This window comes from Pleuronectes platessa, chromosome 8, assembly GCF_947347685.1.
Source record: "Pleuronectes platessa chromosome 8, fPlePla1.1, whole genome shotgun sequence".
Classification (NCBI taxonomy): domain Eukaryota; kingdom Metazoa; phylum Chordata; class Actinopteri; order Pleuronectiformes; family Pleuronectidae; genus Pleuronectes; species Pleuronectes platessa.
The window spans coordinates 9576658-9604215 of record NC_070633.1 but is presented as its reverse complement, the minus strand read 5'-3'; the positions used below and the strand labels follow the sequence as shown (position 1 = coordinate 9604215).

At 42.9% G+C, this 27558-nt stretch overlaps 2 protein-coding genes across 2 annotated transcripts in view; both read left to right on the top strand.

The window, feature by feature from the left end:
* The window catches only part of gpc3 (glypican 3), a 112070-nt gene extending 105519 nt beyond the window's left edge, over positions 1–6551 (top strand). The window contains exon 8 of the mRNA XM_053429034.1: positions 4653–6551. Within this exon, the coding sequence (XP_053285009.1) occupies positions 4653–4828 (176 nt within the window). The 3' untranslated portion in view covers positions 4829–6551. The remainder of the gene's footprint in view (positions 1–4652) is intronic.
* A 6303-nt stretch (positions 6552–12854) lies between these two features.
* Positions 12855–27558, top strand: part of gpc4 (glypican 4) — a 30231-nt gene continuing 15527 nt past the window's right edge. The window contains exon 1 of the mRNA XM_053428734.1: positions 12855–13667. Within this exon, the coding sequence (XP_053284709.1) occupies positions 13517–13667 (151 nt within the window). The 5' untranslated portion in view covers positions 12855–13516. The remainder of the gene's footprint in view (positions 13668–27558) is intronic.

Sequence of the window (27558 nt, the reverse complement as noted above, 5' to 3'; positions counted from 1 at the left end):
CGGGTCAAACAGCCTTGGACAAGTTACAAAATATGACCAACAAGCCAATAGTTACAATCCAGCTCCTTATCTGTTGCCTTCTACAAGATAAGACCCAATCAGTCCTGCTCCTATCATGTTTTCACAGAACCATTGTCTCTGAAGCTGCAATGGGCAGCTCCCAACAGAGGATTGCACACACACACACACACACACACACACACACACTCACACACTCGCATGCACACTCCAGTCCCTCGACTTCAAAATTTGCTGAGTTTAATATGCAAGTGAATAGTTTGCTCTGCAGAGATGAAACGAGCGATAAAATATTTGCTTTGCTTCGGAAACCATAATATCTTTTAAGCTGTTGAATCTTAAAAACCTAGATCAAATTTGACCAGCTTAGGTGTGTGATGTGCACACATCGTCTGCCAGTGTAGCGGCAATCTAAACCATCTCTCCCCATTTCATAAGGAGCACCTGTGTTTGGAGACTTAACATTCCACATACTTATCTGACCAAAAAAAGGCCTTTGTGCATAGCACACATGTACTGAATAAACTGTACTGGACCATGAAGGTATACACACTCAGCAGAAGGGTCATAATAATGTCTCGACTGGCTACTGATGTGCATCATCTCCCAAAGCAATTCTGATTTATTTATGCCTCTTAATGAAAAATCTAAACTCAGATTCAGCTGCATTTAAGAAATGTGTCGACTGTAAATACAACAGAGTACAAGGTAACCATTTCCTGTGAGTTTCTGTGTCATGTAATCATCCCCTGCACTTGTAAAAATGTGTCTTTCCTCTGCAATTGCAATTTCTTTCGACATAGTTTGCTTGTTGTGACAACTGTGGTTTGGAAACGACAAGCCTCAGGCCCAGAACGCTGCTGAAAACAAGACTCCAGACTGTCTCCCCCGCTCTTTCCCTGTTTTCCTCTGCGCAGACAGACATGCCACACAGACACACATGTACAAACACAGTATATACATGCATGCAAACACACACACACACACACACACTTCAGCCCCTTTGACCTGTAAATGGGATCCAAACAGGGCCGGGTCTAGACAGGCATGTATGAGGGGGCAGCCCCAAATCTTGAGGGGGCATTGTGCCTAACCCTAACCCTAACCCTATTTAGTTTGAGGGGGCACAACATTTATTTGAGGGGGCCAGGCCCCCTCTTGCCCCTGCCTAGACCCGGCCCTGGATCCAAACAAACGTCCGTTCCCCGTAAAACTGTTTAAGTATTTATTCCTCTGTTCTCCTGAGGACAGGGCTCTAAACAGAACATAAAGTTAAGGCCTGAATGTGTCATTGACTTGCATGTGACCGCCCAGCCTGCTCATTCTTAGCGCAGAGACTTCAGTGTAACCAATCAATGGCTGGACTGTTGACCTCTCCCCTCCGCTCGTAACTCGAGCTCATAAGGCCACGACAAAGCTAGCAGGGGTACGTTAGCGAGGTGGTGTCCTTTGAGGAGTGATAGCCTTAAAAATGGATGAGCTGGAGGAGGGCTCGGCTCCACTGAGAGCCTCAAGGGCCCACATTGGGGACATTAATCACAGCCCGGGATGTGGCTCTATTTTTAGCCAGACGTTATCCGTCTATTTGGCTAATTTTCCCTTCCTGTCCGCTGTCCTGGTTCCTCCCCAAATGGCCATAAATGGAAAAAGACAAAGACTGCAGAATCAGGATTAAGTCTGTCTGTGTTTTCCTCTCTTTCACTCTCACTCTGTCTGTACTTTGCTACACACACACACACAGGCACAGGTGTTCATCACTAATTATACCAGGATATTATTAGTCCCTGCAGCCCTGGGTAGGAGTGTAGGGGATCTAAGTTTGCGCAGTGTTCAGTCCCCAATGGATTGTTTTTAAAGCCTGCAGAACAGGGCCCCTCTGTGGTGCTGCTCATGTCGAAGTGTTTAAACTAGCAAGAAAGACCCTTTTTTTCCGCCCCCTGGTTTGAGGGATTTTTTTTCACGGAGACCCTTTTTTTTCCACTCACATTATTGCCGCTGTAAAGCACACCAACACAATGCTCTCCGACTTTGTCTCTCGCTTCCTCACAAACAGGGACGGGGCGCGCACACACCCCACTCAATCATCCCGCACGCAGACACACAAATGCAAACACGCATGCCCCCCCGCCCTCCCTCTTATCCGCAGTGTATATAAAAGCTGTATCGAATTGCACCTTGAGCTTAATTGGCACGGCAGTACAGTGTGCCGCTGTCGACAGTGACAAATCGTTCTTTCAGAGCCCTGAAGAATGTCTGCCCACTGCCATGTCAGAGGACACAGGAGGAGAAAAAAGTTAATTGTCCCCTGGCCGCCATTCAAACGGTGTTGTAACCGCATAGAAATTCGTAGGAGATGGGGTCTGGAGCTTTAGGGGTTTATTTGTTTGCCTCCTTCCGCCGTTTGAGACGGTGCCTGGCAGCTGCGGGCATCAGGGACCTGGAAGGAAGGGCCCCCGCTCTCTGTGCTTCTACTCACGCAGAGGAGGCTGGAGGTTGAGCCGGACTCCTCACCGCTCCCTGTGATCACACAGTGGCTCAAATCAGCCACTTCATCCCACTGGATCACTCCCACTGGGGAGGACAGTAGACACATCAGATGAGATGGCTAATTCAATTTGGAGCTTTCTGTTATTTTAGGAGCTCTGTGACAGTGTGCATGTGTACGTGCGTGTGTGTGTGTGTATGTGCGTGTGAGTGAGAAAGTAATTGTTTATGCACACAGCCCCCTGACTATGTGAGGCTCGGGTATGTTAGAAATGCACCAGCGTTTGGGTTTGTGTGTGTGTGTCTGGAGAGGTGTTCTGCATCTGGCATGACGGGGGACAGCTCTGCTCATAGTTGGCGTTCCAAACCATGAAGTTCCTTTATTACTGATATCCTCCTTCCTTCTCTCATAACTCAGGCGTCTTATTTCACTCTCCCTCACAACTCTGTCAGACAAAGTAGCACAGAATATGTAACACACACAAACACACACACACACACACACACACACACACACACACATGCACACACTGGGAGGAAGAGCTCTGCTCAGCGTCAGCCGGAGAACAGCTGTGGATACAGAGCAGCAGTAAGTAACAGCAGAGCAGCAGGTGACCATGAAGTCACTGCAGCGTACAGAACAGATGGAGAAGAAGGGAGGAAATACAGGAGCGAGTGAGGAGTTAGGAAGAATTCACATGAAAAACTGAAGAGCGAGAGAGCTGTTTACTCTTTTAAACTTTCATCTAAATAAAGTATTCAACAAAACCTCTGCCTCGTCTCCAGAAAAACACACTGACACCTGGGAGTTCCCCCGTCTAACCACAGTCTGCTGTTAAATGAAAAGCCCAATTGCAGCAAATGAGTTAAGTGCCTTGCTTGAGGGCATATTTACAGTAGTTGTGTGGGGAGAGGTGAAAGTTAAGGATGACAGGCTGCTCACAGTGGACGGGGGTCACCGGTGTACACACTGGTGTAATGTCTCCCATAACTAACTATTTTCTCGAAGTCCCAGAGAGGCTCACTGCAGACACACAACGACGTGCATGATTAACGACACAGTGAAAATATAGTGTGATCACAGGATTAAAAAACGGCTGCATGGGAGGGAGTGCATTAACCTGACAGCACTGCCGCAGGACGTCTCTGCATGCTGATGTCTAGTCACTGGTGATGATAATATTCACTCTACAGAGTCACAGTCGTTAAAACATGGTATCAGATCCAAGCATACATATTTTGTACTCAGAAAAGTGGAGGTTTCGTTTTATTTTCTACACATATAGAATCTCTGTTATCTGTGAGTCTATAGGCTCTGTCCCCTGCTCGCAGTCTTTCTGCTTAGCTAAGCTAACTAGCACCTGGCTCTTGCTCCATCATTAAGGCAAAGACACAGGAGCAATGTCTCTGAGTAAGAATACTATAATTCCTGTGGATACAGAAATGTTAGACCAAATCAGATCCTCTTGTGCTGTAGGTATAATCTGTCAAATTCACATGAATGCCACTTCAAGTCAGAACAATAACTCAGATGATCCCAGAGATGATGTTACTCAAGATGCTGAGTTTCTGATGTCATCACCATCAAACTAATTAACATAATTTTACAATCAACCATAAATAGCAAGTTTTCATGTCAAACACATGAACCCACCAAAGTCGGAACAATGACTTCTCAACTCAGGAAATTTGACTTTTAGAGGAGCATGTGAATGCACAATTCTTTAGATGAAAGATAGAATATATATATTTTTTTTTTTCCCCTCCCCACTTTGAACTAGATTGACAGTTTGTGTTTTTTTTTCTTTATTTTTTGTTTTCAGCATCAAACCACTGAAGTACACATTTCAGCACTTACTCTCAGTAAAATATGTCTGTGGGATTTAACATGTGTCTACAGCAATAACATGCGACATCTGGTTATATGTGGAGGTTGGATTTCTCCTTCTCCCAATGTAACATTGTTTGAACAGCTGTGAGAGACATCATGCAGAAAGAGGACAGACATACCGCACGTGTTTTTCAGATTTTGTGACCGTGTTTCGTCTAATTGTCTCCATCCTCTCCTCCTGTTTCTCTCGTGTTTTCCATTCTTTTGCCTCCTCTCACTATCTCATCTCTCTGCCTCCGTCTGTGTGTCTCGCCCTCAGATCTCGCTGATAACCTGGCAATGGAAGACTTCACCTTCCAGGAGCAGCTGCTGACCCCCCGGCTCGCCACAGCAGGCGTCGGAGGCGTCTCCTCTCCCACGGCTCCGCTCAGGAGGAGCTACCTGGTCCTGACGCTCCATGTGACGCTGGCTCTGCTCCTGCTATGTCTCCACTGACCTGTGCACTCACACTCTCCCATCACCTCTTTACCTTAGGATTCAATACAAACTATAAAACTGTGGCTCATCGAAAGGAAGCATGAACTACAGAAATTGGTACATTCCTTCATAAAGAACTTGTTTTGTTTTATTAAAAATCACTCGACAAACGTATAAAAGCACACCAGATAACCCCTTGGCGTTGTGTAAATAAGAAACCCATCTTCTGGTGCACTCCCACTATACCCTCTTATTCACTGGTCAAAAAACCCACTAACACCCACTAACTTCTGGCTTTTGTCTGCAATGTGAATGGATATAATCAGCATTCTATCCTGGGAATCCCGCAGTAGATGCAGGTTTTTATCAGCTTGGGCTCCGGCAGTCATTGAAATGTGACACCAGGGTTAACATATACTTGCCTACTCTGGTGGAAAAAGAGGTATGTGGTAGTGACTATATTGGTGCTCTGTCGCCTCACCTCCTCTTTGCCCTCATACTGACATTTATAGTTACAATGTGGCAAAGACCCCCCATCATTAGTCAACTCTGACATGGGGCCCGTAAGGGAAGCACTTCTTGGGAAAACAGACACTCAACTGTACTTGTTTCGCAGCCTGCAAGAAGTTATTGCCCAGCAGGAGCACGTTGGAGGAAGAGCTTCTGCTACTTTCCTCTGTGGCAGTGAGTAATCTCCTGCAGGGAACGGAGCTGGTGGCTCATTCGACGTGATCTCCACATCCCAGAGAGCCAAGGTGAAAGCTTCAGTTAAAGACGCACTGTAACCTCCATATGCTCTTTGGAATCTCCTTCCTCTCGCTCTCATTCCTTGTGTCCCTGTGATATCAATATTATTTCAGACTGATCCCAGCAATGCAAGTGTTTTTGTCACTGCTGCTGCTGTTAAAGTTTGCTTTATTTCGTAACACTGATGATGATTGTTTTGAACAGTAACAACCCTAAATGAGACTTAAAAGCCTATAAAAGACTCAAGGGCTATCCACTGAGCGCCGGTCCACAAATCAGCCTGATAACTGTACAGATGTATGTTTCTCTGTGTTGGTGCCATGTTTACAAAGATATGTTGATTTATAATATTGACATTTTTTTCATTGTCATTTGGTTGGTGGACTAGATTGTTGGCCGGTCTGTTAAGCATTTCTAGCTCATTCTTTAGCACTGTTGGTGAAGAAAGGAGTGATGTGAAATGTAAATATGTAAAAACGTGTGTAAATTGCATTCTACTCTAATGTTACCTTTCTATTGAATTGTTTGTTCTTCGATGTTTTGTTGAAACCGGATGCCAGATTCTTCTTTTTTCCTATTGTTTGTTGATTTTGAGTTTGTTGTGAAAAGTGGATCCCAGCTCCCTGGTTGCTAAGACATGTGATGGATGTGGGGAGAGACGCTAATTAAAAGCCGGAGCTGCATGTGCTGCCGCCACCCAGCTGACTTCACAGCTGTACTGTACGTGTTGACTGTACTCACTCCAGACTCTTTGACTCATGTCAGAGGAGAAGCACAGGTGTTAACTCATGACAGCAACAATGGCTCGGCTCCACATGGGTGTGCCAGTGAATCATGTCAAGGGTCCAGCAGGCAGAGCACTAGGGTCCTGACATCAGACATAACTGCCAGGAACAGAACCAGACATGGAGGATGACATTTCTTTTTCTTTTTTTTCAGTTGAATGTTGATGGGGAAAGTACAATGTAAAATAAACTAAACATGATTTACTGTTTGTGGTGTCTTGTCTCTGTATATGATATTTATTGTGTATTATATTTGATTGATCATGTGTTTTTTTCTCATGAAATGGACTCCAGATAATTTGCAGAAAATTGGGTCCAGATATTTGAGGCAGTTTTCCTTTCACACATGACGAACGCAGCAGGAGATTGCCAGGGTCACATGCTTTCACGGCAACAGGATAATGTGCGGAACATTCAGGCCAGGGGTGGCACCATGTTGAGTATACAGGAGGCCGGACATGTATGAAGTCCTGTGTTTGTCTTTACAACGACGGCTCTCATCAGCCTTATCCTTGTCTTCTACGTGTAGGACAGCTCTTTTATATTCTGAGATAATTGTCACATGTTAAAAATGTCATCAACACGCCTGCCAACACGGGATGGCAGGAAAAATTCCCCAAAATGTCAAGAGCAACTAACTGGGACATTTGCGTTCTCACAAGATTTCTGGATAATATCCGGAATTTAGTGCAGGTCCAAAAACAGCTTATGGCGCTGTGCCATGTGACACGCTGGTGACCTGCCTCAGCTGCAACTAGCTCCCCAGGAACCTTTAAAAGGATAAGTTGATCCTATTTTATGTATTCAGTATTTCCTCATGAGATGGAGCCTTGGTTTATTAGTCAACAGTGCATTTATCCAAGTCATGAAAAATATGATTTCAAACATATTTTTGATATGCAAATATACAGCATATTGACAAGAAGGATCCAAGCTGAAACCCCTCTCACATCAGATTTAAGTCCCACAAAAACTTGGTTTTAACTTTCAAGTCTGTAATATTAAAACTCTGTAACTATATAAGCAGCAATCCTGGCTAAAGTTTGGATAGAAAAACAGAAAAACAAAGTCAACCTGCTTCATCAGGACTGTGTGGCTGTGTTTGATCAGATTTGACACTTCAATTCTAATGTTGTAGAATCCTAACTGGTGAACACATGTGGGTAACGTGTAAAAAAAATTCTATGGCACAAAAATATTTATTTGCAGGAATTTCCAGAAACAGCATGGGTAACATTATGTAAATATTAAAAAAGAAAAACAGAAATTAAAGTTAATTTATTGATAAAATAAAATAAAATAAAATAAAATTCTAACTTCTAAACCAGTGTACAATTTATTATCCTGAAGCAGTCTCCAGGATGTTTTTGTGTGGATGATGCAAAATCTCTCAGCCCTCACTGTATCATCAATCTTATCTGAGAATGCAGCTGGTTCACAGCAGCGGGGCAGTCACTTGTGGAGAGATGATTATGCAGGGCGATTGTCTTTGTGTCATTTTGCATCACATCAACAACAACAAGGAGCTGACTGATGAAGTATTTTGTACTGTGATGGGACAGTACCTTGTACGCTGACGGTATCTACACAAGGCCTGTGTAAATAGAGTCGGGGTGAGTTACAACATCAGTGACCATGTATGTAGATAACCTTTTGGTTCTTGGGATCTATATTAACAGGCCAGTTTGGGTCTGTATTTTCTTTAGAATAGAATGGGCCAGTTAGTGCCGAATGGTCAAACTGGACCTGTGTAGGCCTCAGATCTGAGGCATCACCAGCAAATGTCCCGGTTTGTTTTTGTTACTTCCTCAGAATCAAACACCAGGTCCTTTAAACAACAGAAAGGATTGAAGTGCAGCACGTTTTATGAACACGGCACAACATCCGCCTTTTCTCCAAATGATAAACCACTTTACTCTGCAATGCTTTTTCTTCTGCTTTCTCCTCTTACACATGATCCACAGTTACAGTAATTGGAAAAAGACCAGGTCTTGTCCCACCTCCTGCTATGGTTTTGTTCCACTATGGTTTCTCTTCTAAGTTTGTTGTCTGATCCTTCTCTCAGTGTCTCTTGTTGCATTTGTTCCTCTCTGTGGTTTCCTGTAAAATTACAGGACAGTAAAAATCTAATACCACCATTTGGACCAGGAGAAAACAGCTACTTACTAATGTTAATAGCTATAATTTAAATTGAAATGATGAAGTGCTGAATTCCTACTCAACTACAATCATTAAATCTTTAAAACAGTAAAAAATCAGTTCTGTCTATGTTTCTTCAAAGCTTTTCACTATAAGCTGCTTCAATAAAAGGGGTTGTATGTGAGATCCTCACCGCCAGAGTCAGTGGCTTCAGACATGTTTTTGGGAACCTTTCCTGCCAGCCTGTGTAAAATGTTTGAGTGAGACCATGTGAGAATGCTGTGGGAAAATGTCCAGAGAATTCACAGCAGGTGAGTCGGCTTGTTGATAAGATGCTGATGAACGAGAGTCGAGATCTTTTGGAGAAGCGAGCTTCATCAGGGAGTCAGTCCTGTTATCGGGGTAGCTTATTTCTTGTTACTGCCACCAGGTAAGAATAGACTCGTCTTACTTCACATGAGTTAGTTCCAGTCATTTTAGATAGTGTTGGCCTTGATGGCTTCTGCCATCATTTAGAATAACAACTGTCCGATCAGGGTTTAGAGGGTGGGATTACCCTGCTCCATCCGTGAAAAATATAGAAATAAAGAAATATGATGGATATGGTTTGATGTTATTCCCACACATTCCATGTCAACTGCAAGTTATGTTGACAGGCTGATACATTTACCCTCCTACCAACCAGAAATCAGCTCAATAACACAGGGTCAAGCTGGATGAATGATAAGGAACAAAACTGCATTTCAGTGTAATTGTCAAGCAGATTTTTACATTAGTATATGAATAGGGAAAGGATTACACTGTTAGATTGGTGCTTTTAAGGTCTGCTTCAAACCAGTTCTCTGAGGCTGTCCAAAGTCCTGCTGGGAAATGTAGCCAGGTATTACCAAAGGGAGCAGTGAGGAACAGCAGAAAGTTGCATAAACCCAAAACACCAACGACAGATCACTAAGTACTTTCTGGAACACCTTGAACGTCACATATTCATGGTTTCAAGGTGTAGTCTACTTCCAGAGCGAGGAAACATAACCAATGGAAAAAAGAAGGTTATCTGCAGAGGTTATGAATAGGACGTGTATATGTTGCAAGTATATATGTTACTTTAATGTGCCTTTCCCCGTCGGATCCACTTCAAAGCCCTTCGTGAATCATCTGATTTATGTGTCTCTGGACTCTGCTCGTAGTTCTCAGAGCAAAGCAGCATCTGAGTTATGTGTTTTTTTTTCCTCTGCATCTGTTTTCCTCACTCTCGGCTGATAATGGACCACATTATTTCCCCTCACACTGAAGCCCATTAGCTTGACCCCCAGTGTCACCTATTACCCAGGTAACAGACTATCGTCCTCGGCCCCACAATGGAACTCGCTTCATTAGTCCTAATTGTTTGTGTTGCATCTCCATTTTTAAAGCCTGTCTACTTTCCTTACAAGGCCAATCACTCACAGCTCCTCACACAAACACGCCTGTCCCTGCAAATACACTTAGAAGATGTTTCCGCCATCCTGCCTCTCTGCTGTAACTTTTCACACCGACGCACCCTCTGCTCTCCAGATCCAGTTAAAAAAGCCATTGTTATCCAGCTGTGCTTTTCTCTCCTGAACTGGATTTGCTGCCTTTAAGATGGTAAAGAGAGGCTGATTATCAGTCGATGAGCAAACGCTGGCTGCAAGAGAGAGCAGTGGCAAGCCCAGGGTGGTGCTGGTGGTGGTGGTGGGGGTGGGGGTTATACTCTGAATGCTAATGCGTGGATGGAGAAAGGGCAAACAGGCCCATTCGAATGCAGAGTTCATGTGTTTTCTTAGGGTAATATTGGGGTAATGTTGAAACAGCACGCATTATGAGAGTGAAAGGTCAATTTGATGTTAGTCAGCAGGAACAGGGGGAAAGCTGACTATCAGGAATTGTTGCATTTTCTGCCTGAGTGATTGACCCTCCCTATGAATATGTATTTCAGCACTATTTCATGGTCACACAGAGATGTTTGGGGCTTGGCTACCCTCGTGAGCTTGAACTCATAGAAATTCAAATAACAATTTAATTCGGGTGCTTTTGAACGTGCACCCGAGCCCATTTTTTTTTTTTTCTTTAACCAAGCTGGATGCTGAGATTCCTGTGCCTAAGAGAGAGAAAAACAGAGACATGTCACGTCGTTCAAAGCTCATTCATGTCTAATTACCATGGCACTGGACCATTTTCTTACCTTTTGTTTGGCCCATTGAGAGCAGCGCCGGGCCCACGCTCTCCCATGCACACACAGCTCCCGGCATCCTCCTCCTGCTCCTCGGCAAAACCCCTCGGCCTCCCCCTGCAGCCGCCGCAGTCACACAGAATGAATGGAGCCGCCTGAGGAATGTGGACACAAAAGGAGGAATGTCATTTTGCTGAGTGCTGCACCCCCCCCCACCACCCCCGATGGAGGTCCGTACACACACACACACACACATACAGAGCACCCCACAAGTCCAGGCATGTTTAAACACAGGGGGTTGAAAGTCTTACTACAACTTTTTTTCTGTACATTTGAGGATATAAGACAGGAGTCGTATTGTCGCATTTTATAAAATTCTATACATCCATTGAGTATGTGCGATAGATGAGGAGACAACATGGACATGATGTGAGGGGTTATGCTTATATGAAAACCTTTACTTTGCTCGTCTTCTTTAAACTCAGTCTTTAATCACCATCGATTTCGACTGCTTGTCTTGTCAGTGTAATCTGAATTTAATTAGTTTTTTCCCCCGTGAAACTAGATGCAGCGAGGGGCCAAAGGTCAGAGAGCAGCAGGACAGCAGGACAGCACATAAAACAAACTTGTGTCTGAGAATAGAAAAAGTAAAACAGGAACAAAATATATCATAAAACATGACTTTGATTTAATTTTTGCAAGATGACCAATGACACACTTAACTTGGGTCTCAGGGTTTGTTTCTGGGGCGATCGCAGAAGCTACAATGTTTTCAATAAAAGTTTTGGCCTATTTTTGCTTTATTATTTCAACTGTACGCCGCAGCAGCAGGATACTCTTAGAGCCCCATCTTAGAGCCTTAAATGAATTGTGACTGTTTTAAACCTTTCCCATTCATTTCTGTCATCTCTATCAACGTACAGCTGCTGCGACACGCTTCCATTCCTCTGTTTACTGTAGTTTACAACACTGGACGCTCTATGTGACAGGCAGCTGCATATTAAAAACACCACCACTGCCCCGTTACTAACAGGACACATGCAGCCTAACCCGTGTTTGTGTAAGGAGCAGGCCTGTCATTTGGACTCCATGGTTACTGTAACACTAGCCACGTTTTAATCTCAGGCTTTTAAACAAACCAATGTCCACTGGATTATAGCGGCTGGACAGAAATAACAAATTTTGATTAAGACAGAAAATGTGTCACATGCTTTGTTCTCATGTACATGGCTGTTTTGCTATCATTTGTTTTTGTTTGTAACAAAAATATCCTCACTGCTATTACTATTACAGCCGGTCGAGGCAGATGTTGGCTCACACTGAGTCGGATTCTGGTGTTCGCTAATTGTAACTTCTCAACTTTGGAGAAAATTCTTCATTTATTATATTATCTCCAAGTTACTTTTAGTTTTTATATTTATCTGATGTTAACTTTAATAAATCAGAGTGACACATTTTATTTGCATTATACCTTGAATTATGTTCAGAAACTTTGCATATGATTAAAAATGGTTTGAAGTTGAAATAATATATTTGTTGGTACTTTTAACAATGCTCAAAGACACTTTACGTAGAATTAAGGAAACAGAGAGCAGATCAAAAGGAAAAAGTATAAATATAAAATACACGTCATTATCACACACTGACATATAAGATGCGCCTGATAATGAAACAAAGCAGTAGCAGCACCTAAGAAACCTGCATATTTATTTATTATTAGCTCATTATTATTGTTGTTGCGGTTGTTTATATCAATCTTTATTCATTATTTATATTGTATTATCACGTGGTGCTTTGGTGTCATACCAATCAAATGGAATTGAATCATCATGGATAAGATTCACTGACACTGCATGAGGTGATTCCCCAGCACACTTAATCACCGCTGATGACTTCGTTTTATGTTAGGACAGTGAAAGCATGATGAGGTATGTCTGTTCCCTTCAAAGAGTTTTTTATCTGCACATCGGCAGATAAGGAGCTCTGTTAAAGCACAGGTCAAACCGGGGTCTGCAATAAAAAGAGATTTGTGATTTTCACCACTTTGGGTTTTTTCTTCGTGTCATGCGGGCCAATAATAGCAGAGCCCTCGTGTTGTGCCACGGCGCAGCTCCACCCTCGAGCTCCAGTCCTGATTTTCTAGCCTGGTACTTACCGCTGAAGTCTAGACACCATCACCGAGAGAGAGGGAGAGAGAGAGAGAGGGGGGAGAGATCCTGGGTTTAAAGTCCCTGCTCCACGCTCCACCCCTGGTGTTTCTCACTTCCACCTCTTTGTCCCCCGGAACTCGCACTCGTCCCTGCTCCAGGGTTTTCTGCCCGCATCTGGATCTCTGAGCACGGCCAGCGGCACAGTCCAGGCTCCTCACGCACAGATACCCGTCGTTTACAAGGGAAAGAAAATAAAAGAAGACAAACTTTCCCGGCGTCTCCTCTACTGCTTGCTCCTCTGGTTTATCGTCGAGGCTGGGGAGCGCTGCTGGAAAGTTAGAGAGAGAAAAAAACTTTTTTTTTACAGGTTTTTCAAAGTGTTGCTCTGTCGCGTCTCCGTGTTTTTGTCCTCTCGAGTCCGGGACTCGACACGCACCTTAGCCTCCAGGGGGACGAGGTGTGCGCGGCGTTTACCCCGGTGTTTGGAGCCCAGGTCGTCGGAGCGGTGGCCTCCTCTCAGCCGCTGTGAATGAGGTGTCGGTGGAGCTGAAGAAAGCAGCGTCTCCATGAGGAAACTCAGCGTGGGAGTCGCTCCAACTCTGTCCTAGCTTTACCTGAGCGGCCATCGTTGGCTCTTCTCACTCTCCCGAGCCTCTCGAAGTTTTTTCTGTCGCTGTTGTTTCGTCACTGCCTCGCCATGAAGACGCTGCTGTGTGTGGCGTGCACCCTGCTTGTCTTGTCTGTTTCTGGGACCGCGGAGCAAAAGTTGAAGAACTGCAATGAAGTCCGTACCGCGTACAGCTCCAAGGGCTTCAACGTCAACGACGTCCCCAACAAAGGAGTCAACGGTGAGTCTTTTTAAACACATTCTGCTTTTTTTGTAAATGTAAACCCGAAACCCATTCGGTCCGGAGCGGTGGGTTGCCAAAGTGCGGCTGGAGGACGACCCTCGGCCCCGGGGTGGTCTCCCGGTGGTCCAACGGCGCCTGGGAACTTTTTTAAGCTAGCAGAGTTAGCATCAAGAGAAACCGGGTTAAATCGGCCAAATATCTGTCTACCTGACCTAATGTTGGCTCCAAAGGTACAACCGAGGCAGTCATGGTTAGTAATAACTAACTTTCAAAAAGTTTTCCACACGTTCTTTGAGGCAAAAATGTTGTAAGTCATTGAAACGTCAAAGTTAATCGGTCATTTGTTGTTAGCAGACATTTTGTCAGTAAAGATAAATGGTTAACGTTACAGACGTGGTGCGTTTGTGTGTGCTACATGGCACCTACAGTGTAAGTGTGGGGAATGAAGCAGTGACACATTTTGGGGGTAAATTTTTCACAACAGTGGTTCAGTTATTAATCTAAACCGGTTTCTTATCATCCGTATGGGGACAGAAAGCAAGTCCCCTTAATGTAAATTGTAAAATGTTACGGTGGAGGACATGTATTTTAGGTTGGTTTAGGACATCGTATGTTTACGGTTTAGACAAGAAGTGGTAATGTGTAAGGCAATTCTCTAGGAAAGCAATGCAAGTCAATATATGTGTGTGTGTGTGGGAGCCATTCACTGCTCCAGTGAGTAAATATAGTCCTCATCTAGGAAATACTTGCAGGTAATTCATAACAATAAAGGGCTATAATCAACACACCAGCCCGGCTCCCCCACTGAAAGAAGCCAGGCCTGTGTTTATTTCCAGGCTTCCTCACTACGGGCTCCTATGGCTGTGAAGTGCGGGCAGCCGGCAGTGATTTAGTAAACATTGCTGTGCATTGTGAACAAGGCTTATGACTTTTTCCTTATCCCTGGAGTTGTGATTTTTTTTTTCTTTTTTCTATGGCTTTAACATTTTCTTTGAGGGCACACGTTGTACTTGTACTTCTTTCTGCAGGATAGGATGGAAGGGCCCCAAACAAGGCTGCTCCATAATAAATAAGCACAGCTTTGTTAGCAGGCAGACGAGAGGTGAGAAGGCAAATTAATTAGGCTAATCATGAGTTAAACCCAAGTAATGGAAACTCATGTAGAGGGGCTTTTACAGTGAAGGCTCGAGGGGGAGCAAGGGAAGGGGGTTGGGGTTTGAAATTCCACTGTGTCCTTCATACTTTAAATCCCTCCCTTCTCTGATTTATTTTTTATGGTGGATAAAATGCATATGCACACATATATTCACCCACCTAAAATCAGTCAAGTTTTTTCGACCTAGGTGATCCGGGCACGGCTACTGTCATGTTAGGGTCTTCCCCCCCCCTATTTTAAGTCACTTTGGATTGAATTATTCGCTTAATCTGGCATTATGCCACATAAAACAATTACCCCTTTCTGTCTTTTTATATATATATATTTTAACAGAATCCTCTCAGGAGTGCTCACTGTGTTATTTCTTCTGAATAGGGTGACCAGTTTGTATATGTCCTCTTTATTGTACCGATGTCCTTCTTGAGTTTACGCTGCATAGTATGAGGATGTTCAGATTGTCCTTTTCTGTTGAAGCCACAGCAGCTCATTAGAATTTGATTTGGACCAAACTGTCACAGAAATAATATTTTGCCCTGCATTTCACACAACTCTATAGGTCCCTTTTGGTTTTCCGCCTGTATGTCTTTGTGATGCTAAACGTCATTGAGAGTACCCCAACATGTCTGCATTGGTCGGATCTAATTGTCTTGGCTTCTCTGGATTTTGAAAGAAGGAATGAATGAAGGCAGTTTTATTGTGCAGGTTTGTGTTGTATACACACGTGCCTTTTTCTTACAATAGATTCCTGGTGTATGTCTGGGCCCTGGGCAGGACCGACCTCAGTGAGTAACCCTTTGTCATTGAGAGAGACTGAGATAATTGATCAATAGAAAGCAACAGGGTCTACTGTCATTAAGGAGTGTTGGGGGGCTCCAAAAAGCAGACACAAAAGCCCTGCACTCTCGAAATGTTTCAGTCGCTGAGGAGAAATGGCTCCAGATGTGCAGCCTGATTGAACTTCCGTCATGTTTGTCGGAGTTTCACTGCTTCTCTTTGTAAAAGGTCAAACTTCTAGCATTAATTCTTTCCCAACCATAACACAGTCAAAACTAGTTTTGAGTTTGATCAAGGATTAAACCATTACTTACTTGGAAATGTATAACACAATTGTACAGTTGATAATCAAGCAAATGTGTATAACATCTGCAAGAGTACAAATAACACAACTTATGCAATGAAATAATTTAGTTCCACAGATAAATCCAGAGTGTACAGTCACAATATGTGACACTTTATTTTAACCATAACTGTTGAGGATGATGTAGCAGAGGAGACCTACTTAAAAATTATACAGTATTTTTGCCAGTCGTCTTGGAAGTATTTTTTGAAATATTTACCTCCTTTTGATACACGTATGCATCATAAATCTGATTGGTGGAATTTGAGTCTTATTAGAGACATGGGAATCAAATCTCGCCTCTTACAACATTCAACATCATGTTATCGTTGGCAGCCCAGAGATAAGAATGTTTGTTACCACTCAAATTTCCGACAGGCTCAGCCGAAACCAGACTCGAGATTCAATAAAGATGTCTTAATGCAGTAAAACTGAAATGGAAACCCTTATGGCCTTAGCATAGGCAGAATTAAGGGATACAGAGGAACAGCAGGCCCAGTTGGTGAATTCCTCGTTGATCCCACGGTATCAATCTTTTACCGCTCACATGGACGCAGTTCAAGACTTTTTTCCCCCTAGTTTCTTGTTTAGGGCTTGTGGTTGAATACCTCACATGAATAGGAAATAAATCGCACTCACACTTTTATCGTTGAAAGATAAATATTGTAAGCAATCATAAAGAATGTAAATGTGATTTTACTGTCTGTAGAAATCAGCTGATAGTAGGTATGTTATATTTGATCATTGTTAGGGGGTATCTGTGGATTACTGCTGCATAGCTGCAACATGGACCAGCTCTTTGAGCTCACTCTGAAAGCAGAGCAGCTAACTCTGACCAGATTGGAATGTCAAAGGCTACTCGTTGGGCTGGATGTTGTGCTTCCCATTTTGTAGCTCATCAAGCAAAATCTGTTTTGGTTTACTCTGACAGTTGGGCTTGATGTCATGCGTCAGGTATGGGACAATGGTCGAGATCAAAGTGAAGAGGGTCGTTTTTCCTCCCGTCAGCTCAACGAACGTCCCTTTCCTCATAATCAGTTCAGTGCATTATGACTGAAACTCAAAGCGTGCATGACCTCAGCACATTGGCCTCTCGCTGAGCCCGAGACATTCTGCAGTCTCACATTGTGAGGGCTCCTTCCCCCTTGCCTGCTGGCTGCATGCTCTGCATCATTACGGTTTGGGGAAATAACAGGTTGTGTTATTGCAGTGACATTCAGCAGATAAGATACGAGCGGGGAACGAGCGGGGGGCATGCAAAGTCTGTGTGAGCTTTTAAAGCTCAAAGTCCAATATTTGAGTGGCTCTGCTCTGTAAGACTGGCCTTGTATTTTAATGCCTGTAATAATTAACCAATAAACTACCAACCAAGTGTCTTACCGGCCTCTCAAGGTCAATCCCATAAAATATAGATGGCCCTCTATGTTTCATGTGAAGAACAATGCAAGTCTTATCATTAGGGTAAGCAAGTCTTATCTCGAGTGCCGCACTTTGCAATGAAGAAAATTGTGCCTAGTGGTTGTACTTAATGTGTTTGTATCTACTTTCATCATTGTTCACACCACCAACTGAGTGAAATGTTAATTTAATGAAACTTTATTCTTCCATGAGATATACAATTGAATCAAATCAAGTTGAAACACAGTTAACCTTCTGGGCCCAACACTGTGTTTTCCAAGAGAAACAATAAAGCTTTGAATGTGTGTAAAGATTTTAGCATTGCAGCTTTATTTGTTATTGAATGATCCTTAAAAGAAGAACAACACCTTTTAGCCCAAACTCGTTTTTTTTGTCAGGCACAGCAGGATCAAACTGATTCAGGTGTGTCATTCAAGAAACCGTTTAGTCCCTCCCACAGGTGTGCAGGGTGCCGTATACTCATGAAAGTCTGACTCATGGCAGTACAGTGTAAATAAAGAATTACTCAGTGTGGCTTTGGATTAGTAGTAGAAAAATTCACAAGTCTAATGTCAGTGGTTTAAATCTGTATTCTTTTTGGGGGGGAAAGCTAAGTAAGATGTAAATTTAGTTAAGAACTGCTGCATAGTTTCTTCCAGTTTAAACGGAAAGTTCTTGGCACAACAACACTTTTTTCCAAGAGTAATTCTTTTTGCAAACTAGTATCAGTGATTAATTGGAAGTGAAAATTGATAAAATGTGTGGGTTGAGATTAAATATCCCTTATTAAAGCCAAAGCATTCTCTGATAACATTCCTGAGGGTTGGGATAGACTTCTGCAGCTTGTTGGCTTGAAACATTACCAAGTATTTCTTTGAACTCTCCTTAATATGCATTTTGAAAAAGGCGTTATAGTTAAAATATTAAATACAATTATCTTAGCTTTCATTGCTGACTTCAGTTTTTGTTTTGTCTGCAGGTTGCAAGAGGATGACTGGGCAGGGCTCCTTAACTACTCAATAATGCAGAGGTGTATTTATGAATCATCAAATGTTGATTCGCTAATCAATAAATATGTTGTATGTGGTTGGAGTTGAACCTCTCTGGTTTTATCCTTGGAGATTAGGTGAAAGCAGTGATACAGGGAAGGCTCCTGTTGCTCCGTATTTGTGACATGTCCCCTGTAACTCATCGCGAGCCTTCAGGATAATCGAGTTTAGGTATCATGAGGTTAAGGTCTTGTGAACCTGGGGGTAGCCTAGCTGCGACATTCAGTGTACAGATGGGGCCAGGGGAGGGAGGCTGGCTACACGTGCCTGTCAGCTCTGCTGTACCCGCCACTCTTATCAGCTTCCTGTGATCACAGCCCGGCAGCTCTGTGATCAGTGGCTCTCACTGCGTCCCTTTCTGCTCTGCCAGAAACAGTTATCTTTGAATTATCATTTGTCCAAAACAAATCTGCTTATCACAGTGAACACAAAAATTGACAACACTAAAACAATCCCTGCTTTAGTTCCATGAATCTTGTTTGACAGAATGATTTTGCCATGTTGGACCTGATTTGCTGATCGGGTAGCCACCTTCTTCAACAACTGTGGAATGTTAAGTTTCCCTCTTTCACTCGCTTAGTATGCTCTGGGTGTAGCATCAATTCAATGGCTATGTGTGTGGACTGAGCGTTTGTATTTCCATCTCTCTGCATCCTTTGCTTTGACCCCCCCCCCCCCCCAAATGGCCAAGTGAGCGACAGATCAGTAGGGGGTGGTTTGCTGTGTGTGGGAACAATTGAGCAACCCCTTTTCGGCCGGCCTACCTCCCCCCTCCTCACCGCATTCCACACCGGACCACCAAGACCTGCACACAGGGAACCCCAGAGCTGGGAACACATGGCAACAAAGAGTGCAGGAGGGACTAACTGAGGCATACAGAGAATGAGAGGGGGGATTTGAGTGACAGGAAAGAGTTTTGTACGGTGGCGTGTCAGACTGAATACCCAGGAGAAGTGATGGAACAGGCAGGAGCCAGAGAGCCACTGCGTTCATGTGACCCAGGCTTAGGGAATCTGGGGAGGTAACTGGAGGCAAACATGCATGCACTATGACTCATCTTCACACCAACACACAGGCTTATACGTACAGTGTGCTCCTTTTTAAGCTGCTTTCAGACATCTACTGGACTCTACAGATCCTAAGTATTTTCTCCGGAGGAGGCGCTAGTGTGAATGCAAATGTCAAAAGTGAGACACTCTGTGGTTTTTACAGACTTTATCTGCCTGGCCTCCTAGTATAAAATCCGTAGAAATCTAGGCAAAGTTGATGTGATAACACATCCCCTGCTGGATTCACAGCAATCAGGTGGAGGGTTTTAGGACGCTTCAAACGTGCCACTGACGCAAAAATGAAAAAGCAAACAAAAGGGAAACAAATATCTCCTGGTGAAAAAGCAGTGACACGCACGCAAAAAGACATTAACAAAGATGTCAATGGACTTTGTGGTGATAAGAGCTGATGATGGATGATGGGGTGCTGTTAACAAAATCATATGATCTACGAAGGAATAGTTAATACGTTACTTCCTGTCTCAGCCTGCTGGACCGGGCTGCTCCATCTCTCGTCTGAATAATGCAGAGGATTTGTTGCTGTTGTGAACATGTTTGTTCAGGGAACCTCCCGCTGTCTTGTGCATGTTTGAAATGATTCTGGGTAAACTCCGTAGCATATTCTCCGCATTTTACCTGAAGGTCATGTTTTACCTGTGGCCACAGTTAAACTTTGACTCTGTATTTTGATGGATCTGGGTTGGTCTTTGTCTGATGCAAACTGTGAGAAATTCAGATCTGGCTTTGTGGTTTTCCCTACTTTGAGTTAAGGGAAGTAACCCCCCCAAAACTCCTTGTTAACACGTCCTGTTAGCACGCTGTTCGAGACCCCCCTTCCCCCTTATCCCGACTAACATCAGTCAATTTTCTTCCCCCACTGCTCGCTCTTAAGCAGCTCCTCTGGGAGGTTTTGTTTCATTTCCTGGCCTTTCCTTTCTTCCTCAACTCTGGGTTGTTTCCATTTTTCAACCGTCAACAGTGGTTTACTGCTATTTTCCTGCTTTGCTGCGTTTAGCCTACCTACCTCCCTCTCGTCTAGTCTCAGCTTTTTATCTTTGCCGTTTTCTCTGTGAAGAAAGGCTTTTGGATGATGCATGGGCCAACTAGAATGCATCTCTTGTTAACACGCATCTCTCTAAAGCTTTGATATCTAATTTCTGGGAAGCACCAATAACCCTTTTATCCTTTGATACTACATACAGAATAGTATCCGAGTGCAGCATATTTTTGGATAAACATGCACAGTGCTTTGTGAGGTGACATAGCTTATTAATACAGTAAATGCAACACTTAAGGACCTCTAATTAATTGTCTTGGCACTTATTATAATTTGTTTAACTACCTCTGCCTCCATTGTACGACTCGTCTGGCTTTTGAAGTCTGTTTGTGCAACTCACTCTTGGTGGTGTAATATTGTTTGTCGCTCTGATATTTGAGCTGCTGTGAGTCTCCTTTGTGTTGATCACCTCGGAACTGGTGTCACTCAGCCAGCTGTGCGGAGTGTGGCGCACGGCTGTGTGCTCTGATCCCAAACTGCAGGGGTGGAGTGTACCCCTCCACCCCCCCCCCCCCCCCCCTCCTCCTACTCGCCACCGCTCCACTCACTCACTGACTGAAGCCATCTCAGTGTGAATCTGCCAGTGGTGCGGTTATGATGTAGGTGTAACTCAACCAAAGTTAATTGATTTCCTATGAAGCCACAGTAGGGTTCATGTCTGTGTTGATAGTCATGATCATCATTAGGATTTGTGTGACTCTCCAGAGGCCAGTGTGGTTACAGAATGAAGCCAGGGACTTGCCTAGGTGTTTGGGTTGAAACCCTAGTGCTGGGTGCAGGCCAGGCGGGCTGTAATCCCTGTTAATTACTCCCAAGGCCTACATTAAGACTCCCACTGATGAGGCAGTCACTCACACTTATCTCACTTTTCCAAACTGCAGTTAGCATAATAGGTTTCCTAATATTTACCTAATCCCTCCGTGTGCTCCTCATGCTCTGATTTATTTTCAAATAAATTATATTCTTTGAGATCAAAACCTCAGGTTTTGCTCTTCAAAAGTCCTTTCTTCTTTCAAACAGAAACTAACCAGGCGGCTCTTTGGCTCCTTCACGTAGCTCTGTGAGTTTGACTGTAGCGTTGATGCCATGTGTTAAAGGCAGGTCATCAAAACAAAAAAAATAAACATGAAGAAAACAATGGCAGACGTCCTGCTGGCTAGGGGCTGATAAGTAATGGTAGAAAAAAAAGGCACAGGTGAAAGATCAATACTCTGTTAAATGATGGCTCCAAAGCTGTAACTGATTTTAGGAAAACGGCTTTGATTCATCGACAGATTCAGTATATCATCAGGGAGGGACTAAGCCCTCCATGGCTGAGGCCCATTAAACCATTGTACCGTTAGGTTTAGACTTTCTAGTCCCTTTGACGGTCAGCGATGAGGGGCTCTCTTCCCACCGCCACGCTGGTGTCTAGTTTCGTATAGCCCAACAGGTATATCAGAATCTTTGTTGCCCTTTTGTAGCTGTGAGCTTCCAGAAACCTGATCTTGTACCTGACCTCATTCTGCCTGGGGGAGCTCGCCGGCCCCGTCCTGCCGCAACATCTGGTGGACTTCAGCTGCTTTTGGATGTCTGTTATAAACATTGTTAAAGAGCTCCCTGTCCTTAAGAGGGGTTTGCTGGCTTTTACTGGCAGCGTCAAAATGTATTGTTTGTGTGTCTTTTAAAAGCTCTCGTATGTTTCAACAAAGTAGAATTTTTTGAATTCTTCTATAGTGGAGTCAGAGGGAGGGGCGTCATGATTTGTTGTGTGAAAGTTACTCATGCAAATGCTCAGAACCAAGCATCAAATTATCCTTAGATAGTCTAGTCTGAATGGCTGTCTCAGGGCTTCAAAGCATTAGCGAGTAATATCTGCAAATATTTGAGGTTTGTTGCAGCATTTCAGCAGTTACAAGATGGCTAAGCTGTTAACATTTGCCAAACTCGTCGATTTGTAATATGCCATTTTCCATTTTCATATCTGGAACTTTTCAAGGCCCACATTCACTAAATTGGAAGTTACTTTAGTTTATTACTTTGACTTTTTCCAATATCTTGTTAGTGTTATATCACGTGTTCACATGCAATGCTGCTGCCATTGCTAGTAAGACAAGATCGGCCACGCACAAAACTAGAATAGCTAACAATGATCCATAATGAGTAATACAAATAATTAACAGACACAACATTGGAGTACTCATTTTGTATGCACAATACCATAGCACAGTCAAAGCTTTGGAGCATCGGGGTCGACCCTACTAGTGGGTGGCTCTCGAACAGTGCGTGTGGAACATCTTAGGACCTTATTGCTTAACAGTAGTCCATTTCTCTGACAGCACAGCAGTGTTTGTGCAGTGTCCCATGGTGAAGCCCTTGGCCTTAAGTAAAGAGTGTTTTTTATTTTCTCCTTTAAAGACTGTTTTCATTAGTGTGCCATGAGTCAGTGGAAAGATGGAGGGCTAGTGTAGAGGGACAAGCCAGGAAGGTCTTTTGTGCCTCTTTTTTTTTTACCCCTTTCTTCCCTTCCCTTGTGATAAACATGCTGTGCTGTAACTTGTCCTCGCTTTTTGTCCGAAAAACCTCTGCCTGTCTCTGCAAATCTTAAACATAACACAATCTCGCTCTCTTTCACTCAGATTTCCTTTGCTCATGCACACACACACCCACACAGACCTGGCGATAGCTTCAAGGTGGAATCTGTAGTAAAAGCAGTAGATCAAACACTGTAACACTGCGGCTCATCAAAGGGCACAACCTGAGAGAAAAAGGTGAAAGATTGGCGGAGTTGTTAATGTGAATCACTGCCTCTGACTTGCTCTGATAGAGGGAGCAGTGGTTAAGTAGGGATTCCCATAAGATCAGTGGTAGGAAGGAAAGTTTCTCGATTTACTTGTGTTGTTTTTTCTTTTATGCATGAATCTGTTGTCCATGCAGTACTTGTCTTAGGCACTCACGATGAAACCAAATGGCTGAATGGTCGGACCTTGCACTAGTCTGAACAACAGACACCAGTGGTTGCTTTATTTAGCAATTGGAAATCAAACAATTTGTAGAAATTTTGTGTTGGAAACGCAGTGAAAAAGCTAGAGACTCACCTTCAGGGGTTGGGAGTTTGACCTTTTGTTGTGTATGATCTAATATCTTCAAAGCTAAGCTTGTATATTATTTGACCCCTGCTTCTTTTGGGCCAAATGTTTACCTTTAAGTTAGAAAACTGTTGTATTGTGTAAAGATTGTTTATGACAATATGAACAATTAACGCTGATTAATTTGTTTAGGTAAATGAGCTCCAGCTAACATATTTTGAACTCTGTTTCGACAGTATCTAGAATAGTCAGTGTTTATTCTTTAGGTGTTGAGGTGTAGCTTTTAGTAAATTTTAATCGCTAACACCGGATTTCCACTGTCCTATCAAGAGACTTAATGTAAATGCTTTAATTCCACTTACACTAGTCTATAATCAGAAAATATCTTTACCATCCGTTGCTCTAAATGCAGATGTCACAGTCAAACTCTTTCCTCCAGGCTTTGTCACCATAAAAGAGCTCATATAAACTGTGCTGCAGGTGAACTTTGAGAACAGCCGAAGTGGGGTGGATTTGGGTGTCTTAACTTATTTGGGAAGTGCAGGAGCGAGTTGAAGCCCTGACAAAGCAGTGACCTGGGAAGTGGTGAAGGCAGGGAGCTTTTGTGTTGGGAGACAAAGCCGGAGATGCAGGGCTGGGACAAGAGAGGGAAACAGACAGAGCGAGAGGCCACGGCAATGTTGTGGAATCTCCCCAGGGGCTTCTGGGTAAATGTTCATGGATGACAGCGTTTTGGAATGTTCACAAATGGAGAGTTTTAATTGGCCAGAGGCCCCGACTGGTTTAGTAATCAGAAATGGACTCTGGTGGCAGAGTGCTCAGATTTATGTATCCCAGGGTGTTTGGAGTTTGTCAGACTAAGTGCCTATGAGAAAGTAATTGACGTGTTGGACAATATGTATATGAGTTAGCACAAATAAACATCTTAATGTGACTATCTTTCTATCTGAATAAGAGATCGGCTTTGCAGATCTTTCCAAAAGTGAATTTCTTCTGTGCAAAAAAGCAGTAAATGAGACATCGACGCTGTAATACGTTCCGCTCTGCTTGTACCGCACAGCAGTACACATGGATTTTTCTTTCTCATCATAGTCATGCCATGCGTCAAGAAAAGTTTTGGCGGTTAGGTGTTTTGACAGCTGTGTTGTGGAACAGATTTTGATCCCTGATTCATACGAGGAAACAGACATTATCCAAAGCTTTGTGACTGGCTGCATAGCTTAAAATAATCACTCCAGAAAATGCTATGCTAAACCAAAACTTCCTGCCTCATAAATGGATAATGAACATTGTTCTAAATTGAGTAAATCTGTCAGAAGCAGTGTAAGTGTTTCCCAGACTCACTGCTACTGGGAAGCATCCTCCTAGTCGTAGATCCACTTATATATGGATTACATTTGATGCTGAATCATGCTTCGATTCAACCTCAGTGTCATGACTAGTCATGTGAGGGATGGCTGCTTTCTGATCAGCTGACAACATGCGTTTTGAGGCAAAGTCAAATGCATGCTAATGTCCTTACTGATTAAGGTTAGACACAGCTTAATTATAAATGCAAACAGTACAACCAAACGTTGAAAAATAGTGCATGCAGCTATGATATCACTCTTTTTGTGACAACTATGAACAGATTCCTTAGACGGTGTATATCTGTGTATGGTTTATATACAATTTAGTTTATTTTATGGTACTCAGTTTCTCCTTCCCGACTGTACTGCCTTGCTTAATGTTGACTATCTAATAATTGAAAAAGCTCACATCTATTCTTTTGAACACGTGCTCTGATTTGTAAAAGCGCTTAGGATGGAAACGGCAAAGAAAATAAATATGGCTCCTAATCCCTAACCAGCAATTTGCAAAAATAGAAAACATACAATATCACTCCCAATAGCAGCCCAGAAAAATTATAATATAGACATATAATTAGAAGGTTGCATTCGTTACCATGGCTTTTTTAAAAGTAAGTATCCTTCTTGACACATGCACATAAAACCCCTGTGGACATTATTCAGACCAACTTGAGCTATACTGTGTGTTCCTTAACTTTTCAGTTAATTTAGGCTTAAAGCTGCTGAGCAGCAGTGAAGTGAAACACTTAGCATTAGTGGAATGGAGACGTTTTGGCATCACGACCCACATTTTTATTAAAACACTTCAGTCATATTCTGATGTCCCCTGCCAGCACATGTCACTCCCTTGGACTTTCCTTATGGAACCGAGAGCTGAAAAGCATTATTGGTTTGGCCAAAACTGCTATAAACTTGTCATTACTCTATTTTTGTAAGAGGCTGAAGTGTAGAAACGACGTAGGTGGAAGTAGAGCCCTGCCCCGATTATCTTCATATGAACAGCTTAGCCTCTGATAATGGTTTCTGCTTACAGCATAATCTTGTTGAACATTTCCCCATTATGCGGTGACTCATCCATAGCTAAAAGTACACCCATGTACACAGGATATTAGCGTGTCAGATAATTTTAATGTATAGAAGGGTGTCGACATTTATCTTGGCTTGTAACATTTCAATTTAACTAGTTCTCTCTGTTTTTGAACATGACAGTGGTTTTGCTCCTTTTAACATGTTTGGAAGTCTACACAAAGATTTTAAGAGCTCAGTTTTCATTGTGAAACCATGCTCAATGTTCTATAACATTTAATCATCTTTTTTGACTTTTCGGAACATTATTATGTGCGGTCTCATTTTCTAATCGTTAAGTAGAACTGTTGCTATGCACTGATGGCAGCAAAGTAATGGTTATGTTGTATGGGATGTCATTGGTCCAAGTCCCTAGAGATGAACTTGGAAAATCTGGATAGGAAAAGTGAACAAGACTCACTTTCCCCCTCTTAAATTAATACTGGCTTAATACCCTTGAGCAAGTGTCTGTGGTTGTGCTGAGCAGCAGCTTGATGTGAATGTGTGGAGGTTTGTAACCTTCCCTCCCCCTAAAGCTGCTCCTCCAAGGTTGTAAATAAGACAGAGCTCTTACTCAGCTCACCCAGTTAAAGGATTTGTTGTTGTATAGAAAGAAATATCAAATTGTACCCGGGCACTTCTCCTAGCTGTACACTGAAACTGTAAGATGCAGTATATAACAGGACACTGGTGGGATTTATAGCACTAGACTGTCATGTGGGAGAGGTCCCTGCTAAACCCTGTACAATTATGGAGCCATGACAACATTTCATCCTCCGTCTTGAATACGTGGTGTGTGAGTTTAATTTCAAAATGACACATCGCACATTTGAACAAAATTATGCCTATTCAAAGTTATTACTGAAAGCTGATAAAAAGCAAATCATTTTGTAGACTGTTGCTTTCAAATTAGAGATTTTTTACTTTATTTGTTGAGGACTAAACTACCAGAATCGTTTAAAATGCTTACTTACTGGCTAAGAAAGTAATTGGAAATGTTTTTTTCCAAATATGTACAGCTGGAATGTTTTTGTTCATTTGTAAAAACAGATATGGACATCTCTGAACTCTCTGGTTCTCGCTGATGAATGAAAGGGAGACGAAAAAGAAAGTAGTGATTTGACAACATGCTGCAACAAGAATGAATTTAAGAAGGGAATAATTTACGAAACAGAATTGCTATGATTTTGAAAGTGAAATATGCAGCTGTTGGTCTTTTTTATCTCTCCTTTCAGTTGTGGCCTCGCCTCATCCATTTTTTCAATTTGCTTCTTTAAAACAGTCCACACAAATTATTACACCTATCACAAACAAAATGCTTGTTTGACCAACTTCACACCTTTTTAAAAACAAAACGCCATGGACTCTTGAAGACCACAAGTTCAGCTCATGTGATTGTGCCTGACAGGATCTAGAGCAGAACAGAAAAGTTACCCAACAAATGGCACCGATCCTTAAACCCCCCCCAGGATAATTACACCCAAGACAGAGGTGAGGAGCAGGAGAATGTTATGGCTGCAGGGCGTGCAAATTTACAACAGTCTGTAAGAAATGCTCAGTAGACTGGCAGCGCTTTCCTT